This window comes from Falco punctatus (assembly GCF_963210335.1).
Source record: "Falco punctatus genome assembly, chromosome: 3".
Classification (NCBI taxonomy): Eukaryota; Metazoa; Chordata; class Aves; order Falconiformes; family Falconidae; genus Falco; species Falco punctatus.
Window position 1 is genome coordinate 102,327,923 of NC_137582.1, and position 18,636 is coordinate 102,346,558.

An 18,636-nucleotide genomic window follows, 5' to 3' on the forward strand; every position below is an offset into this window, starting at 1 on the left:
AGCGCTACAGCCGCGGGGTCCCCCAGCCACTACCTCTGAGACCCCTCCCGCGCCACCGCCGTGGGTGGGAGCTCCACCAGCCCCCCCCACCCCCCCCCGCCGAGGATCGGGCCCGTGGGGAGCGGCGGCCTCGCTGGCCCGGGCTGCCGGAGGCGGGGGGCGGCAGGGCGGAACGTACCGAGCCGGGCCGAGGCGGCGGCCGAGGGGGCAGCGGGGGTGAAAGGCCGGCAGCCCCCGGGGAGCAGCGGGCAGTGCGGGCCCCGCACGCTGGCTGCCACGGGCACGGCGTGTCCTGGCCAGCGCCCACGGCTGGGCTGGGCTGGGCTCCCCGCCGCCCGGCCCGTTATCCCCGAAGAATGCCCGCGGCAGGAGCATCCTCCCCCTGCGGGTTCAGCCCTCCCTCGGGGCGCTGGATGGACTGAGCACAACTCAGCTGCCGCGCCCCCCCCCGCCCCCCCTGCTCGCCCGAGGAGTGCAAACTTGTGCTGAGATGGCCCCCGGGCTCGGATGCGGTTCTACCCAACCCCCCCCCCCCCCCCCCAACGCGACCGACGTACCGGCTGCGGGGAACGAGACCCTTCCCGGTCCTGATTGCTCCAAGGGGGAAGCACGTCCCACCTCCCACCTTCCCAATCTTCGTTCTCCCAGTCTACACACGCTTGTAATTACTGGTGATTGTGCTAATGCAACCCTGAGCAAAAGCACGCTGGTACTGTGAGAGGGAAGGCAAAGAAAATACCGTTAATTTAAGGCAATATACATGTGGACTATGCTCTTTCTTTTCTACACCATCCTATAGATACTGCATGTTAAGCATCAGCCCAAACATCAGCGGCTCGTTTCCTAGTCTCCTTTTTTCCCCGTGGGGCTTTTTTAAAATTATTCTTTTTCTTTTTCTTTTTTTTTCTTTTTTCCTTTTTCTTTTTCTTTTTTTAACGGATCACCAGGTGATCTGGAAATAAATGATGGATCGCTCCGTGGACCAGCGAAAGGAGAGACAGTGAGAAGACGACTTGTTAGCCGTGCCTCTGCCCAAGGGGGACGCTGCCTGACCCCCCCGCCGTGCCCGCTTCCCCCCCGGCTCTCTGCACCTTCGGACCGCCCCGCTCGGGGGGGGGGGGGGGGGAGGGGGGCACCGCGCCGGGCCTCCCCCGCACTCCGTTCCCCTCCTTCAGAGAGCGATGCTGCGCAGCCTGGTCATTAACTTGGGTGCTCGTCATCTGGTTTCTTTTGAAGGAGGCTGAAGGGTCTTTTCCTTAACCCCTTTATTTTTATTTATTTATTTTTTAATGCTTGCTCAGATGACATTCCCCGTTCCGCTCGCCCCCGCGGCAGGCACGCACACGCTCACGCACCCCCGCACCCCCCCACACACCCCTTTTCTTTTCATCATCAGCAAATAAAGATTAGGTGGGCAGATTATAGAAAGCATTTTCAGTCCTGTCCTGATCTTTATTCCGGAGCCTTTGTGATGATATTGATGATGATGATGGTCAAGTGGACAGTTTGATTTTTGTGTTTGGAGCTAGTTATAAAGAATCAATATTATATCAAGGGGTAACTTTCGTGATAAAGGACTTTAACCACTGCGGCTATTCATCATAAGTCTGTAGCAAGCAGATAGGTCAAAAGAAATTATATTGCACTAAAGAGTGTGTCTTCTTATCTCTCCTATACCAGGGGAATAAGGGACAAGCCGATCGATACAGTAGCTGCTGTATACTTCTTGCAATTATCAATAGCTGATTTCGTCTTTTGAGGCCTGCATCTATTAATACAAACTAATAATAATCTCCTGAGCATATCTGTAGCCAAGGGGATGGAAGTTTTTACATCTGACGGCACTATTTATGTAGCTGGAGTTAGTGAGCAATGTTACGTTGTCCGCGTGTGCCTTTGTGTGCCGGTGTGTGGTATGCATATATCTATCTATACACACGCACACACATTTTAATATTCATCCCACTTGTCATTTTGGGAAGCACACAGATTTTTGCAAAGGGGCTAAAAGCCCTGATTTTATACGCACGCTGCGTTCCTACATGTGCTTCCCGGAGCATGTGCTGGCAGACGTGCGATACAAATGCAGTGATTTAAGATATACAGCACCTATGCATCTATATGTGTGCGTGACACGTATGCATGAACTTAACTGTATGCTGCCTTGGTAATGTCCCCGCAACTCTATGTATTACAAATATTCCACGAAGTATCTAAAATTGATGGTTAAATTGATGCATCATCTGTTAGGTTAAAGAATGGAAGTGGACGGTAATTGGAGTTTGCTAAGTGTGAACATAAGCTTTTGTGTATATGAATCGATGTTTATTTAGATCCGGGGGTGGCGTGATATTAAATAAAAGCAAAAGTAACTTAATTGTTTAAGGCAAAACGTTTAGGCATGGTTCTGTTGTAGACTGGTTCTATAAATCCCGTGGTGGGGCCAGTTGCTTTCCACAAAAAAATTGTAATAGAAAAGAAACATCTTTATAATTGACATTTGACATGCTGTTTGGGTTAGGCTGTGGTAGACCAAGCACAGATTTCCCTCTGATGGAAACATTTATCATCGTGATTGCTGCAGAGTGGCAGGTGGTGTTATCAATTACCTCTTCTTACCAATAATAATATTAGTATGGTAATATCTTTGCTCATGTGAGAACGAATTAGCGGTCAGTTGTTGCAGCTCCAAACAGAAAAAAATTGTGCTGGATTTAACCCCAGGGTCCTCAAACAGAAGTTGTGGTGCAGAAAGGGGTGGGAAGATGCTCCTCCAGCTCGCCAGGAAGAGTAGGAGAGGGTAGAAAATAAAGCCCGAATCATTGCACACCCCTTCGAATAAAGTTGCTGAGCAAAATCACAGCTATAAAGCTCGCCATGGACTGCACGGCACGCCAGACCCCCGTTTCCCCGCGTGGGGAACTTGCGTGGGTTTAAGAACAACCTTGTACGAGGCGTAAGTGTAGCAGACAGCACTACTTACGCACCCTGTGCAGAATCCATCTGGCAGATAAGCTGTCTGAAGGCTTTTATTACCCCTGAATAAGGACGAAAATTAAAGCAAACGCGTAAATAGGTGCCCCATTAATGTAAAAAATAAAGTACTAGTCGGAAAATAATATTATTGTGCAGGCAGAATAATAACGTTTCCCTCCTGACCATGAAGGCAACATCGCGAAAGGAGACGACGATTAACAAATTAGATTTAATTACGGAGAGAAAAACAAGTTTTGCTGCCCCCCGCCAGTGCAGCCTCGCCGCGGACCCACCCGCCAGGGCGAGGGGACGCGGGCGGTGGCGCGTTGCGCCGGGACACGCGTGGCTGCCGGCCCCGCCGCTCCGCGCACCGTGCGCGGTGCCGCGCACCCCGCTTGCCTGCGCGCACCCACCCGTGCGGGCGCGCAGAGATTTACGCGGCCAAGCAATCCCACCCCCCCGCAGCGGCCGTGTTTTTCGCAGCCCAACTTCAGCGAACGCATCTTTTTTTTCTTTTCTTTTTTTTTTTTTTTCTCTCGCCCTCGAGTCAGGAAGATTAATTAAAAGGTCCGTGGAAAACTTTGCGGTGTAACGGGGAGCCGGGGAGGGGAGGGGGGGGGCGAAGGGGGTGCACGGGCCAGAGGAGACGCGTATCGCTTCATAACTTTCCACTCTCCCTCCGAGCCCTCCGCTCGGGCAGGGTTTTCCGCGCTGATCGGATAGAAACTTTCCCCCGGCGATTTGCGCCGGTGGCCGCGGTGCCTCCCGGCGGGGCCCGGCGGGACGGGGGACAGCGGCCCGGGCCGGGGGGGGGGGGCAGCGGCCGCCCGGCCACCGGCTCCGCCAACCCCCGGGCTTCCCGGCGGGTCCCTTCGCCCCAAGAAAAAGTGGGAAAGCGAGCGGCGTAAGGGAAAAGAAAACCGTAAAATGTATCACTTGAAACCCTAGAATATGTTAATGTCAAGAGATACAAATCTGCTAATTATGCCTTTCTTGCCTGTTGTGTTCTCCATTCTTCATTAAACATTAAAGACGGGATTATTTAATTTTCCACTTAAAGATTCTCTCACGTTCCGCAAAATCATACTAATTTTCATTTACTTTTTACAAATGACAAAGTTTTGTTTTTATAATGCTGTCAATGAGTTGTCTTTCTTTTTAAATTATTTTTATTTTTTCTTTCTTTCCTTCCCCCACACCGCGCTCTAAGAAAGGCACTTCTAAAACGCCCTTCGAGAAATAGTCCGCTGCTGGGGGAGCTACCAGGCACCGAGCAACAGAAAACGCCAAAGTTTAGGGGGGAGGAAAAAAAAAAATGTTGCCCGAGCAACAGCACTAAATCCTTTCAGAAGATGACTGGATGAAAACTGACACATCCCTGGTACTGCTGCAATTGGGGAAAAAGCGCCTGGGCGAGGTTAAAGTGCGTCCTCTCTCCCCCAGGCAAACGCTCCGGGCGGGGGCGGCAGACCCCTGCCCCCGCGGCGGGTCGAGGAGCGGCGCCGCAGCACGGAGCCCCTGCCCACGCGTGACCGCGGCGCCGGGGGCACACGGACGCTCTCACCTGCACTTGCCCACCCCATAGCGCAGCATATACACAGCCGGCAGCGCCCTGCCAGGCTGTGCCTCGTGCAATAAATCCCTACTTCTGACGGGAACCCCCCCCACACATACACACAACACCCACACTCAATTAATGGGGCTCGTCCCATCCCACTTCATATTAGAAAATTACACCAGATTTCAACCATCACGGCCGTCGCCTGGTAATTTACACGAAGCGCTTTCAGCGCGACCAAACTTTCAGCGAGGATGGAGCACGGCGACGAGATGCGTTACGATTTACAGAGCAGCCAGGTTGTTTAAGCAGGCGCGCAGCCAGGCCCCGGTGCACCCGGCACCGAGGGACGGGCAGCGCCCCCGGCCCCGCCGCTCCGACCCGCGGGCCGCGCCGCTCCCTGCGGGGTCGTGCCCGTCTCCAACGAATACCTGCGCGACAGAAACCACTGGCGGGATCCGTGTCACCAAACTGTCCGGAGTGGCCTAAACTGTCGCCTCCGACTATATTTGGTTTGCCCTGCCGGCACAGAAACGAGGACGGGGCCGCCGGCCCGAGCCGCCCACCCCCGCGCAGCGGGCAGCGAGCGGGCGGCGGGGAAAGCTGCGCCGCAGCGCTCCGCAGCCGCCGGGGTCGGTGTGTTTAAGGACTAGGGCTGGATTACGGGGGCCGGGGGTATTAGGAGGAAATCCCTTTCACTGATCCGCGGCCCCATACGCGGAGCTGCCCGCCGCCCTCCCGCCCCCGCGCTGCGGCCGGCAAGGTGGGCTGCGCCTGTGCGCCCCGCCGAGGGCCGGCGCCGGGGCCGCTCCGCCGAGCGCGGCACGGGGTGGGGTGAGCGGCGCGCAGGGGCCGGGCTGCACCTCGGAGTTCAGGAAAAAGCAGAAAAAAGTGGGGAAAAAAATAAAAATAAAGAAATTTAACAATTAACAATTAAAAATTAAATAATTTTAAAAATATAAATAAGAAACAAGTAATATTTTTTTAAATGAAAAATAAAAAAATTTAAAATAAACAATAAAAACCGCCAGCAGGGAGGGTGGCAGGGGCCGCTGGCGGAGTCCCCCGCCCCCGCAGCACACCGGCCGCCCCGGCGCGCCCGGGCGGTGCGCGCAGCGCGGGCCCTTGCGCGGTGCAGCGCGGCGCGGCGGCGATCGGCGACGGCGGGTACATCCTAGCGGCGGCTGCCCGCCATGGGAGCGCGGCGGGGGCGGCGGGGCCGGCGGCGCGGAGCGGAGCGGCAACTTGCGGCGGAGACCGGAGCGCCGGGGCTGCTGCGCGGCTGCGGAACCGCCCGCCTCCCCGGGGGCCGGACGGGGCGGGAGGGGACGCGGGGCGGCGGGACGGGGCGGGGAGGCTCAGCCCGGCTCCCCGGCAACTTGTAATGCGATCGAGAGGGGAAAGCGCGGCGGGGGGGAGGCTCTCCCTCCCCCCCTCCCCACCCACCCCCCCTCTTACTTTTACAAAAAACGGGGGGGCCTGGCAGAAAAGCGGCTGTTGGGAAAGGGCGTGCGGAGAGGGAGGCTCGGCGGCGGCGGGGAGCGGAGCGGGCTGCGGGCTGGGGGCAGCCCCGGCGGCAGCCCCGGCGGCGCGGCGGGAGGCGGAGGAGGAGGAGGAGAGTAGGAGGAGCCGCCGTCTGACCCGCACCGCTCCCAAACTTGAAAGTTTATCTGCCCGAAAGCGAGAGCGGCCGCGGGGCGCGCACCGCTCCTCCGCACGGAGCGCAGCACCGAGCGGCGCAGCCGCCGCGCAGGGAGCGGCCGCCGGCGCGCTGCGAGCGAGGCGAGGCAGGGAAGGGGGGGTCACCCCTGCGACAACACCCCCCGCCACCCCCCACCCCCCCAAATCTGCCAGAGGATCGATACTGTTTGCTGGAGACCGAGGACTTGCTCATCGGCGCACACGCGGGACCGCTGTCATTAGCTAACGGGGCGCCGGCGGCCCGGGGGGGCCGAGAGTGGCACCAAAAGTCACTGCAACCTGGGCGAGAGGGGGAGAGAGAGAAAAAAAAACTTCCTACCAATGGACAACAGGAAGTGACCACCACCAGCGGGGAGGCTCTGCTCGGAGGGAGAAGCTGCAAGACAAAGGAGGAAGGAGAGGTGAAAGGGAAAACTGCCCGAGGTCCGCGGCGTGTGCGTGCGTGCGGCTCCGGGAGCAGGGAACAAAAGTCACCCGGGAAGGGGAGACAGAGAGCGGCGGGGAAGGCGGGATGGAGGACGGGTTAAAGGCAGGCGTGTGAAGATCAAGGGAGAGAAGAGCAAAGCAACGCACACGGGCACCGAACAGCAAAGGACCACGGAAAAAGCGTACACAAAAGTTTCTTTTCCTCCCGGGGAGAAATTACTCACACGCACACAGAAATCAGATGCCTTGCAGATCAACTTCTGGGGAAAGAGACCAAGAGAGAAGAGGACGCAGAGTGATGTGAAGAAAGAAAGAAGGGACACGGACACACACACACACACACACAAAACCGCCGGAAAAGAAAGCAAAAAGCAGCGCAAAAGAAACTGAGAGCCGGGGGGGAAGAGAGAAAGACAGACAGAAAAGCGAAGATCGTGACCTCCCCCAGCAAGTGAACCTTGCACATATGTTGTGTAAAGTGTGTGCAAAACAGAGCCCTCCTGCGCGGTGCGTGTGTGTCGCTGCCGCCGCCGCTGCTGCCGCCGCCGCGGTCGGTGCCTCTCGCAGGCGGCGCTGCCGGTGCCGGGGAGACGCATCATTTGGCGGAGCGAAGCGGCTAATTGCGGAGCCCCGTCCTTCATTTACATATGCAGCCTGAGTCCGCTGGAGCCGCGCCAATCCGCGCTCGCCCCCAGCACCATTAATCGCCATGCATTATTCACAATCATAATTACAGAGCCCCATGCGCGCTCCGCGCAGCCGCCCCAGCCCGCCGCGCACTCCCCGCCGCACCGCGCACACCCCGCCCGGCTAATCCCCCACTCGCTCACCCACTCACCCGCTCACCCACTCACTCCCAGTTTGGTTGGCTGGTTAGCCTTGCCTTTTTTTTTTTTTTTCCTTTTCTTTCTCTCTCTCTTTTTTTTTTTTTTTTGTTGTTGTTGTTTGCTTGGTTGGTTGCCTTTTCTGTTGTTGTTTGGTTTGTTTTGCAACTCGACTTTTATTTGCGAACAGTTATTTCCAGCCCCATTCCCTCGTTCCCAATTCCTCCCCCCTTCCCACCTCCGCGTCGCTGATGCCACTGCAAAAAGCAGAGTCAAGACGGCTCAGTTAGCAGCATGTCTCGTCGAAAGCAAGCGAAACCCCAGCATCTCAAGTCGGACGAAGAGCTGCAAGCGGAGGTAGTTTCTGAGCACGGTAAGGGCTCCCGCGCCGCGTTCTCCTTCTCTCTTCTTTTGTGAGCGCGTTTCGGCCGAGCTAGGTGGGTTTACGGTGATGGTGAGCAGGGGAGCGCGATCGCTCTGCAGCGGGAGAATGGGAATTAGAGCAGCTGGGGGAGAGGCAGCGGAACTGAGAAGTTCTCAGTTTAGCCAAGTTTCTGCCGCCCACCCCCCGGCTCCGCGGCCCTCCCCGTACCCCCGCCTGGCCTCACCAGCGCGGTGCCGCGGCGGGGCTCGGCGGCCCGGCCCTCCCGCTCTGGGCTCGGGCGGCTGCGGGAGCGGGAGCGGGCACCGGGCGCAGCGCCTGCCGCCGCCTCCCGCCGCTGCGCTCCCCCCCGGCTTTCCGGGTACCTCTTTTTTCCTGCACACGCAAACACACACACACCGGTGCGGACAGGAGCCATGTTCCCCTCGCCCCGCTGGCAGCGAAGTTGGGGCGGCCGGGATGCCCTTGCCCAGGGCTGCGGGCTCCGGGGCCGGGGGGGGTCCCCAGCTCCGGGGGGGATCCCGGGGCAGCCCCGCCGCGGCCGATGCCAGAGGCCGCCCCCGCGGGCAGCCCGGCGCAGGCTGGGGGGGCTTTGCCCCGGCCGCTGCCCCCGCTTGCCCCGGCGGCGCGGGGGGGCCGTTGCTCGGCAGCGGGGAGGGAACCCCGAAGGCCGCAGGCAGAGGACCCGGGGGCCGCGGGCAGGGCGCCCCGGGGGCTGCGGAGCTCATTGCATTATCTGCGAGGAGGTTGAGCTCTTCGGCCGCACCACCCCCACCCACCCCCGCCTTTCCCCCCCGGCCTCCTGGCTGTGCTGCGGGGTGGCCGGTCCCGGGGGGCTCGGGGCGCCCCCGGCGGGCGCTGCCGGCGCTGGGGGGGGCTCGCCCATCCGCCATTCCCCGCGCCCTCCCCGCACGCAGGCACGCGCACGCTTCGCTTTTATGCATCTGGGTGCCCAGGCTGCTGGTGAACAAGTGTCCAGAGCGGCGAGGCTCCGGGCTGCGGTCACTCCTGTCTCCACTGTGCTGTTTTTTTTCGAGAGGAGGGCTGCAGGGGTTTTTTTCCTTCCTTTTTTTTTTTTTAATTTTTTAAAAATTATTTTAGTTTCCTTAGTAGCCCTTGGCATTGCAGCCTGCAAAAGCACGCCACACCCCACGCGCACTTTCCTGGGCTAAGTTGAGAGCTTCCACTTGAAAGTTTTTCTTTTCCTCTGTGCAGAGAGCCCACTGCTCGCCCAGCTGCTCGCCTGGCCGAGTGGGAGCCCCAGGTTCGCTGCTTGCGGTGTAGGCCCTGGCTCTGCTGTTCTCTGCCCCCTCTCCCTCCCTTCGGAAAGAAAGAAAAACCCCATTTCTGCTTCAAACCCAGAATGACTTCCAGGGTGCATCCGTGGGGAGAGCCAGGCAGCGAAGTTGCAGCCCGAGGAGGATTTTGACTATTGTATCTGAACTTTACAGCCCTGAAGCTTAAGGCAGCGTGAATCCACTTCATCAGGTTAAAACATCTGTCAGACTGGCAAATCGTTCGGCCTCCTGCTCCTTCCCAGGGCGTTTGGGGAGCCAGGGAGGGAGTCCCACCGTGGCCAGGGCTGCTAAGGGGGCTACTGCCACCGCTCCGGGAAAAGCCACTGGGGTGCTCACAACAGCAGGCACAGGGAAACGCTCCCGTGTGTCACAGCCGAGGAGCAGAGCGGGGCATTTGCAAAAAAAAATATTTTTTTTTTCTTAGGAAATGGTGGTCGCATAAAATAATTGAATATAGGCAAACAGATGAGAATTAGAATTTTATTATGTCAACAACATTTGTTGAGCCCAGCCTGTGTTGGGGTGGGTGCTAGGACTAAGAATTGATCACTGGCATTATAAACTTTTACATGCTCTGAATCCATTTCAGCTCAGAAAAATAAAACGCTGCTACTTCATTATGACACTCCTGGCAAGTCAATAAATTTAAAAAAATTGTTAAACTAGGTTTTTGTTTTGTTTTGTGAATCTTATCTATGTAGCCATGTCACCCGAGATTAGAACAAGAGATATGCTAAAAAGAAACGCTTGCATATGGTGGGTAGATTAAGGACAAAGAATCTTTTTGTCATGGAAATGTTTTTTTTTTTTTCCCCTTTTTGGGGGGGTTTTGTTTTGTTTACTTCATCACATAGAATTTCTCACACTTGGTTTGTTTTGTATTGCCCTCAATGACTACATGATCAAATGAATGGATTTATTTCTGCCGAATGAGAAAGACAGTCTTTCCATCAAAAGGACTACATTGCATCCCAGTGAGGAATTTTAAAGCGTTATTATTGTGGTCCCTGAATAGCACAAAATCGGCTTTCACAGCAGCCCTAAAATGCAACAATGTAAATACTTTTCAGCCTTAGAAGGCCGTTATCAAAATGTGCTATGTTTCCTTTTATTAAAACATATTTTAATTAATAGAGTGAAACCCTGCATAGTTAACAATTAACAAGCCAAAGTAGTGCTGTTGGTTTTGCACTTTCATTTGGGAAATGTGAGTAAGGTGGAGGCAGGACACACGAGCAGAGGAGCTATCTGGTGCACTGTGGTGTGGTGTAAATCATTTACACATTATATTAGGAAGCCTAACGATTGCTATACTGAAAGCAGTTTTATAGGCCAGATATAATGACCGCTCCAGATCTCGTGAATTAAAGCACTTCTTGTCAAGTCAGTGCTCTTCGTTTCTGTTCAGGGCTGGAATCAAGATATTGCTACAGTTCCTGAGCGCATTTTGCAACAGGCCAAAAATAGTTTGCAGGGTGCCAGGGTATTTGTCGTTTCCAGAAGGCGAGCTGTTCCAGCAGCGGTGCCTGCTGCTCAGAGCCTTTTCACTGATGTGGCTGTTTTATCTTCAGAGGTGGAACTTGTTGTTAACGTGAGATTAAGCAGGCGAAGCTGATTATTTATTTAATGAAATCGCATTTAATATCACCTCAAAATAGATTGTATTAAGCAAAGCTTTTAAAAATGAGCGTCCCATGAAGGTGGCCCTTGGAGCCCAGAGGCGGCCGGCGCAGCGGGGAGCAGGGGCACGGCCAGTGTTAGGCCGCATTTTAAGTCGCCTGGTCTCGCCATAACTTTGGTGCTAACGTGGGCCCAGAAGTTTTAGAATCAGAGCAAATGATTTTATAGCCAGCTTGGGCTACAGCATCACACAACTGCCTTCAAACAGGGCAGTGTCATGGGGGTGAGAAACTGTGGGAAATCTGATGATAATTAGCAATGTCATCAGCTACAGATTTACATTCAGAATCGTTTGAAATTATTTGTCAGAAGTATAATGCTAAAAATGTATTTTGTAATAATTTCAAAAGGAAGTGTTAACAAACAGCTGGCCATGATATATTGCTTGAATAATTGCACTGTTGAAGAGTGAACAAAAGATACCTATTTAAAAAAAAAACCACACTTTGAGGTTACTAAATTAGTAGATATGATGGAAATCATTTAAAACCAGCAGCAGCAGGACTCAGATGACTGCCTGTAGAACACAATAATCTCGTTTTCCCAGTAAATGTAAAGCATTGTAATAGCTGGAATTACATTTCTAATACACTTGCCTAATTCAACAGATTACAAATGAATCAGAATTATAGATATAATGCACATACTTGAACTCCAATTAATATTTATGTTAAACCACAGATACAGGGTTTGTGTTTTTAAAGTAGGGATAATAAAAGGGTTTTTTTGTAGTGCTGAGAAGTGATTCTTAAGAGTGTGCAAGTGAGGTTCTGGTAAGGGTGGTGACAGATGATGCTTTGGACTTTTTCATGCGAAGTTTCTGGCAAAGATACATTGTTGTTTAGTCGGAGGTGGAAGGGATATCTTGTAGTGAACTGTGTAATGACAGTTTTCTAATGTGCCTTTTACAATCATTTCTTTAAGCATTGGACCTGCTCCCCACCCCCACTCTTAAGTGCATGCAGCATAGTTTAAACTAATGGATCTTTTTCATTCTGATGGAGTGGGATTGGGCTGTGCAGTTTTGAGCAGCTCGTGACTGCACTCGGTTATTCTCCTGGAGCATGTACACAGCACACATGCTCGCTCCAGCAGCAGCGCGGCTCTTGTGGAGCAGCCAGCTTCGTCTGAGCGTAAAAACACATTTTGGAGGGACATTCCTACGTGCAAAACAGAGGTTATTGCATATCGGTTAGACGCTATTGCTTTTAAAACTTGAGAAGTCACAAGCAGCTGTCAGTAAACATAAAACTTGGGTGATTTTTGCAAATGTTTGTTCTGAGGCCATTGCAAGAGAAGGCTTTTTGTTTTGAAAAATAAAGGCCAAATTAAGTATTGCTATAAATTGCCCCTTTGATAAGAAACGGCAATTGAAACTTTATATCAATAGTTCTGCTCTTATGGTAGAGGCTTAACATTCAAACTATGTAACATCTGTATTTGTATAATTTTTAAAATACTACATTTTGAACTGTGTTAGCAGTAGGAAAACATTTGGAATAATGAGGAAAGTACAACAATCAGCTGATGTGCTGGTGTCTGTGTAACAGTGAAAGCAGCCAAAACTGGGTCAGATTTTACCTGATGGTGCTGATCCCGAGGAAGCCTCACCACCTCCGAGGTGGGCACGAGGGCTCCTCGTCTGGGGTGGCAGGGAGGAAATTTTGAAGGTGGTGGTTTAAATTCTTTGTAATTAAGCTATTAATATGCATACACTCAGCTGCTGAAAATGACTTTTCCATCCCTAAGAAAGAGGAAAAGCTACAATTCAAAAAATGGGTGGCATTTAAAAAGAAAAGAGTAAAAATAAGCAAATTAGTAATGAGTATTAGTGCCATTTCTGAAAAATAGTTTGATCTTGGGAAGATTTTGTGCATATCTTTCCTTTATTTGATTTGTTGACTGCCAAGCCAGGACAAGCATATCTGTTGACTATCCATCAGTCAGGACATGAGTCAATCACTTTTGCTGATAATAAACCAGGTCTGGCATGGCATTAAAATAGTTGAGGACTGACATGTTTCCCCAAATAGAGCATGTAAAACTAATTTCTTTAATAATACTGCATTTGTAAGATGAGTAATTTGAAATACTTATTTTTCAGAGAAAGCATGAGTAAATGTAGTTCCAGCAGTGTGTTTTTATTGAGCTGTACATTTAAATGTAAAGGGCCAGAATGCTGTTTTCTTCACCCTCTTAAAATTTCCCACTAAATGTAGTGAAGGTTTTCCATTAACAAAAAAATAGAGAATTTAGCTCAAAATAGATTTTCAGGAGCTGGTTCAGTTACAGTGCTGTTGGACATGGAGTACATTTCTTCTTATCAAGGAAAACCCTTCAGAATTGGGAAAGCCAGAAAAATAATTGTTGAAAAAGGTGATAGAAAACTATCATGAAACACAGTTAAAAATTGTGTTGCTTTTAAGCTGAAAAGTGGTGGGCTGAAGAGCGGGGTCTTTAGTATTTCCTTGCTGTAGTTGGGGTACACCAAGTGAGCACACATGAACAACGGTTATTATGGGGTAGGCAAGAGATTTAAGCGAAATCTCTAAAAAGAGCCCTTCTGAAGTGGTGATTGCCTGTCTGTCTGTAATACTGATGTCTTCCCCCCCCAAAAAAAAAAAAAAATTTGGACCCTATCACTAGTTGAAAAGGAAACACCAAAAACATTCCAAACTTTTGACACAGAGAGCGAGGCACCCCAAAATATTTGGGAAGGCTGTTGACCTCCTCCAGGAGCTGCTGGCCAGGGTGGGTGCTGCAGGGATGGATGCTGCAGGGATGGGTGCTGCGGGGATGGGTGCTGCGCGGTGGGTGCTGTGCGGGTGGGCGCTGCCCTGCGCGGCCGCGCAGCGGGCTGCTGCAGGAGCTCAGCCTGCAGCCGGGAGAAGGTGGGGGCGCAGAGTGCCAGCAAGCTTCCTCTGGATCTCCCCGAGGGTGGGTAGTTAGGAGTGCTCTGACAAGGCTTGCTGATTTAACCTTTGCCTGCTTTGCCCTGCCAGGGGTGGCCACTAGATGTCAAGCTCATAATACAATTAGTACATCTGTGCAGTTGACCTTGGCAGCACGGCTTACCACTGTTCTGTTAAGTGTTAACACTGAATTTGAGTGTTAACTAGAGATCCCTCGGAGTTTGCTACATGCTGTACAGCTTATCAAATGCCCATCTAGTTCAGCACAAGTGTTTACAGTTCTTCAAGAAGGAAAAAGGTTTCCTTTTGTGAAGCCCAGCATCTTGAGCTGCTTAATTAACCCTGCAGGTGCCAGGTTTTTTTTCCAGTTATTCAAAACTGACTTGCTGTTCAGTGTTTCGGGAGATACCTTCTGCTTGTGCCATTTGATAATTTTATTTTATGATTTTGTTGATGCAGTAAAGTCACCAAAGCTGCAGATGGTGAAAGCTAACAAATTTGTTTAGATCTTTACGTGCTTTGCTATCCTGTGCAATGCAGCAGTAGACAAGAACGGTAAATGAGCAAAACGACTGAGCTGCCCAACTGGTGTTGAACCACGCTGGGTTTGCTCTTCCAAGCGCTCCTTGCATGTAAGTAATTTTACTCAAAGTAGTGGTGCCATTGAGGCCAGTACTTGTAAGTTGAGTTTTGAGATGCCGAGGAGATGCAGGACTGGTCCTCACCTTGGCTTCGCTTGCTGTGAGCCCCCAAGCACAGAGCTGTTAGCGTCTCTGTGGTGGTTCAGAGTGGCTGGCTTCATTCTGCAGGGTGTTACAGTTGCGTAGTTTAAGGTGTAGTTAATTATATACTTTTCCAAATAGGAAAGGTATGCAGAATCTAGTGCTCTACTGCTTTCATCCAGTCTATTTGTTTTGGTTTGTTTTTTTTCAGTGTCTTTTTCATACCAGCTATGTTAAAAGCATTGAACTAGTTTGGGGTTTTTTTAGGATTCCAAATAAAACTTGTTGCATTCCAAATAAACTTGGTTCTTGCAGACATCAGCATATTGGTACACAAATTCTATGCAAGCCGAAATTAATGTATACATGCTGTAACAGCCAACCGAGTAGCAGTTTATATGGTTGTGAAAAACATAACGCAGGTCTTATTTAATATGATACCTTGTGCAGATATTCCAAACAATTTGTGAGGCTTGCATCTGTTCCACATCTGCGTACACGTAGAAAGGTGCCAGTGTTTGAGATAACAAAGTGCTTCACTGCACAGATTAGAAACTGCAAATGTTTTCAGCAGAATACAGTTCGTGCCTGTGCCACAGGTGGCTGTTACTTAACAAATTCTGAGATTTAGGCTACTGAACAGCTCAGACCCAGCATGCCAGGTCAGTCCTAGGTTTTGCATAGCAAGAGTGCCCTCCACTGTTCACATCCACACTAACAGCTTCTGTGGTCTGAGAAAAAGGACAGAAAATTTTTCTTTTGAGTCTGGAATTTCTTCTACATTGTTAAACACAGTAGGGGTCTCTATTTGTCTCCTCCTGTTTCACAGCTTGGGCTCAGTATGTGATAATTCATCTTTTTTTTATGGGATTCAAAGCTATCATAAAGAGTTAAAAAGAATTAATTTGCAAGAAAATAAACGTGTTCTAACAATTTAAGAAAACTTTCTTTAAAAGCTCCGCCAATTGTAAGAGATGATAAAGCTAAGGAAAAAGTAATACTGTTCTTCTCAAGGATCAATACGTTGCTACAAGGCTACTGTTTCCAAATGAGTATAATTTTGAAAACAAATTTATGAGTGTTTTAAAATATATTTTCTTATTTTATTTCAATTGAGCTCAGGCAAATATAAGTTTGTGTATTCTCATGATAGTAGTAAATAATTGTCCTGTATCAGAGCACCATGCTCAGAGTTTTATTTATAACATTGGTTGTTTAAATAGATAAAAATGCTGTGAGTTGCACTTTGAAATTATTATTGGATTTGCATGTGAGAGCATTTTGTACATCTGTCTTCATAGTTAGCAGACATTTTATCTTTAGCATCAGCTAATGTTAACAAACACAGTTTTTTCTGAAACTTCTTCCCAGTTTGTACACTGCTGCTCAGTGAAAGATCAGTGGGGTGTGTTTTTATTCCTGAGATTCCCACATGTAGAAAATATTGTCTCAATTATGCAGCTCTGAACATAGGAGTAATAGTAATTCATACAACACTTTTCTATGCTTTCCTTATTATTACTGCATAGAGCCCAAAAAGAAGCTTCAGAAAATATTCTGCTCACGCATTTGTTGGATTCCTTTACATTGCTTGAATGCTTCAGGAAGGAATCAGCAACATGAAATAGATGAAAGCCTAGAAAATGTTGGTTCTCTTACCTGGTTTTACTCAAGTGTCTTATGAATCATACATAATTTGGGGGCTCTGTGACACAGAGTAACAAAGTACAACAAAATACCCAATTGTCAGGGAACATTTGATTGCAGTAGTCCTCATTTAATATAATTGAAAAGGTGCTTTTCAGGCCATTCACGTGTACAGAACTACAAGTGATTTAAGTTGAGACAAAATCAAAAGATTCTGGAGCAAAGATGAAACCCGGTGTTTGATTGGGGCTTTTGCGGGGCTGGAAGCAGCTAGCCCTAGTGAAGGGGGCCTTTCACAGACAGCATGCGTTTTCAGAATTAACCTGACTAGAGTGCGATGTTTAATTTCAGTCTGTGTCGCAGAAGTAGATGGCAGCGTTTTGGAAGCATCCATTCACTGTATTTTCCCTTGCACATCATGCAAGAGGCTTTCCTCTCACACAGGGCACAGACATATGCCTGCGATAAAAATTCAGAATTAGTAAAGCTGGGTTGAAAAATCCTGCATGCGTGAGGTCAGAAGCTGTGGCAATTTTTTTCTCAGCTCTACATGTTGACCGGGGGACCTGCGGCACCCTTTGAGCCCTCTCCCTTCCTCAGGTATGCGAGGAAGCAGGCCATCCCCATCCTCCCTGCAGCCATGCACTGCTCCAGCTGGGGATGCCTTGGGGCCGGTGAGCTTGGTAAAGGGGGCAGAGCAAAGCCTCGGGGTGCCAGCCCCCGTACCCCCCTCACCTCGGGGTGCCAGGCCCCGACACCCCCCTTGCCTCAGGGTGCCAGCCCCCTGTACACCCATTGCGTCGGGGTGCCAGCCCCCGTACCCCCCTCGCCAAGCCGGCAGAGCACCTGAGCAGCCTCGGGCAGCTCCAGCCCAAAATGACTTTCTCAAAATCGCTGCGTTTGTGTTTCTGTGGGCTGATCGTAGGGCCAGAGCCCAGCGATGCCCAGCGCCAGAGCGCTGCTGGGGCCCCTGCAGCTCTACCGGTTGGTACCCGCTGAGTCCCCTGCCCCGGGTACCGCCTGAGAGATGCTGCTGCCGTTTTTCACCTGTTTTCATAGGGTAAGCTTTACGTGCTGTAATTCATCTTGTATCCCGTAGCAGCCTCAGATTAGTCTGTTAGCTGTTAGACTACTAATGAGAAAAAGAAAATAACTGAGAGGTTATTAGTGGCTGAGATCCTGACTGCTTGACAAAACTCCTATTCAACACCTTTTGTGTAACTAAGAACTGCAAAATTCAGCCCATGTCTATAAGATTAAGCAAGTGCTCGATTAATTCCGGAAAAGTCCCTGCAAATTTTTACTGCACCACATCCTCACTCTAAGAATAAAAATTATTATTTCTCTTCAGGAAAATGAAAAGATTAAATTCTTCAGTACATGGTGGATTTAAGCACGTCATAGTTTATCAGAAAACGAAGCAAACTGTAAATCATAAGGAAGTATGCAAAAGGCTGTGTTTTCCTGTAATTGGTATATGCTGTAACTAAACCCAAAAAATAATTTTTAGGTTAATATTTTAACCTTTAATGTTTTTAATAATCTGGAGTAACTACAAAATTTTGGTATTGCTTTCTGTCACTCATAAAGTGATCGAGTTTTCCCAAACAACAAAAATACCCTTTTGTGGGGAGGCGTATGCTTTCAGGCTTTACTCCCTGTTGAAGCCAGTGAAGACTTACACTTCAAAAGCAACAGCAGATACAGTAACCTGGTGCTTCCGTATTAATAAGTTCTACTGACAGGGATGTTAAAAACCTTATTTGTGAAATACTAGGGCAATGTCCATTTCTCCAACGCACATTTATAGACATTAAAAAATATTCAGCCGTTTTTATTCTCAGTCTTGCTTTTTCCCCTGTGGAGTGCTTCTCTGGGGCAGGACCTCAGGGGTGCTGTTTGTGTGACTGGTTCCTACTCTCTCGCTCCCATTCATTTCGGTGGTGGTTCCCAGTGCGAGTAAAGGCTGCTTCTCTGGGTAGGAGTCGTTGGACTGAGGCCCTGGTCTGTCGCTCTGCGAAGCATCTTAGTGGCCCCAGCGTGCTGTGCAGGGAGTGTACTGTCACTGTCACCGATGGCAAAACAGCGCTTCCCTCAGTGCCGCCTGTGTCACCTGCTTGCTTACCAGGGCAGGGAGGTGCAGCTTTCAGAGAGATTGAACTTGTTTGTTTTCTTAAGAAATGCCAAAATCGTTTATCCTACATGGAAAAAACTAAGGTGAGGTTCTTTTTGTGCCTGCTTTGAAGTTGATGTGGGGGAACAAAAAAGCCGTAATGGCTCTAAAATATTTTTCAACAGCAGTCCTTGACTATTTCAAGACAGATGCAGAGCTGAATGAACTTAGATTGGTCATTTGAAAAGTATGCTCCCTGGGTTTGGGGCTTGGGAGCGGAGGGCAGGAGGGATACAGACCCAAGCGGCAGGTGACCCTCAGCTGGGCGCAGGCTGGTGCCCCTGCAGTAGCACGAACGGGCACGTGTTCCCGTGAGAGCAGAGCCAGCACCGATCGT

At 50.4% G+C, this 18,636-nt stretch overlaps 1 protein-coding gene across 3 annotated transcripts in view; it reads left to right on the plus strand.

Annotated features, from left to right (window-relative positions):
• Positions 1 to 539: 539 nt before the first annotated feature.
• The window catches only part of SALL3 (spalt like transcription factor 3), a 35,795-nt gene continuing 17,698 nt past the window's right edge, over positions 540 to 18,636 (plus strand). For all 3 annotated transcript variants that reach the window (XM_080380328.1, XM_080380330.1, XM_080380329.1), the window contains exon 1: positions 540 to 7,858. In XM_080380328.1, the coding sequence (XP_080236454.1) occupies positions 7,780 to 7,858 (79 nt within the window). In that variant the 5' untranslated portion in view covers positions 540 to 7,779. The remainder of the gene's footprint in view (positions 7,859 to 18,636) is intronic.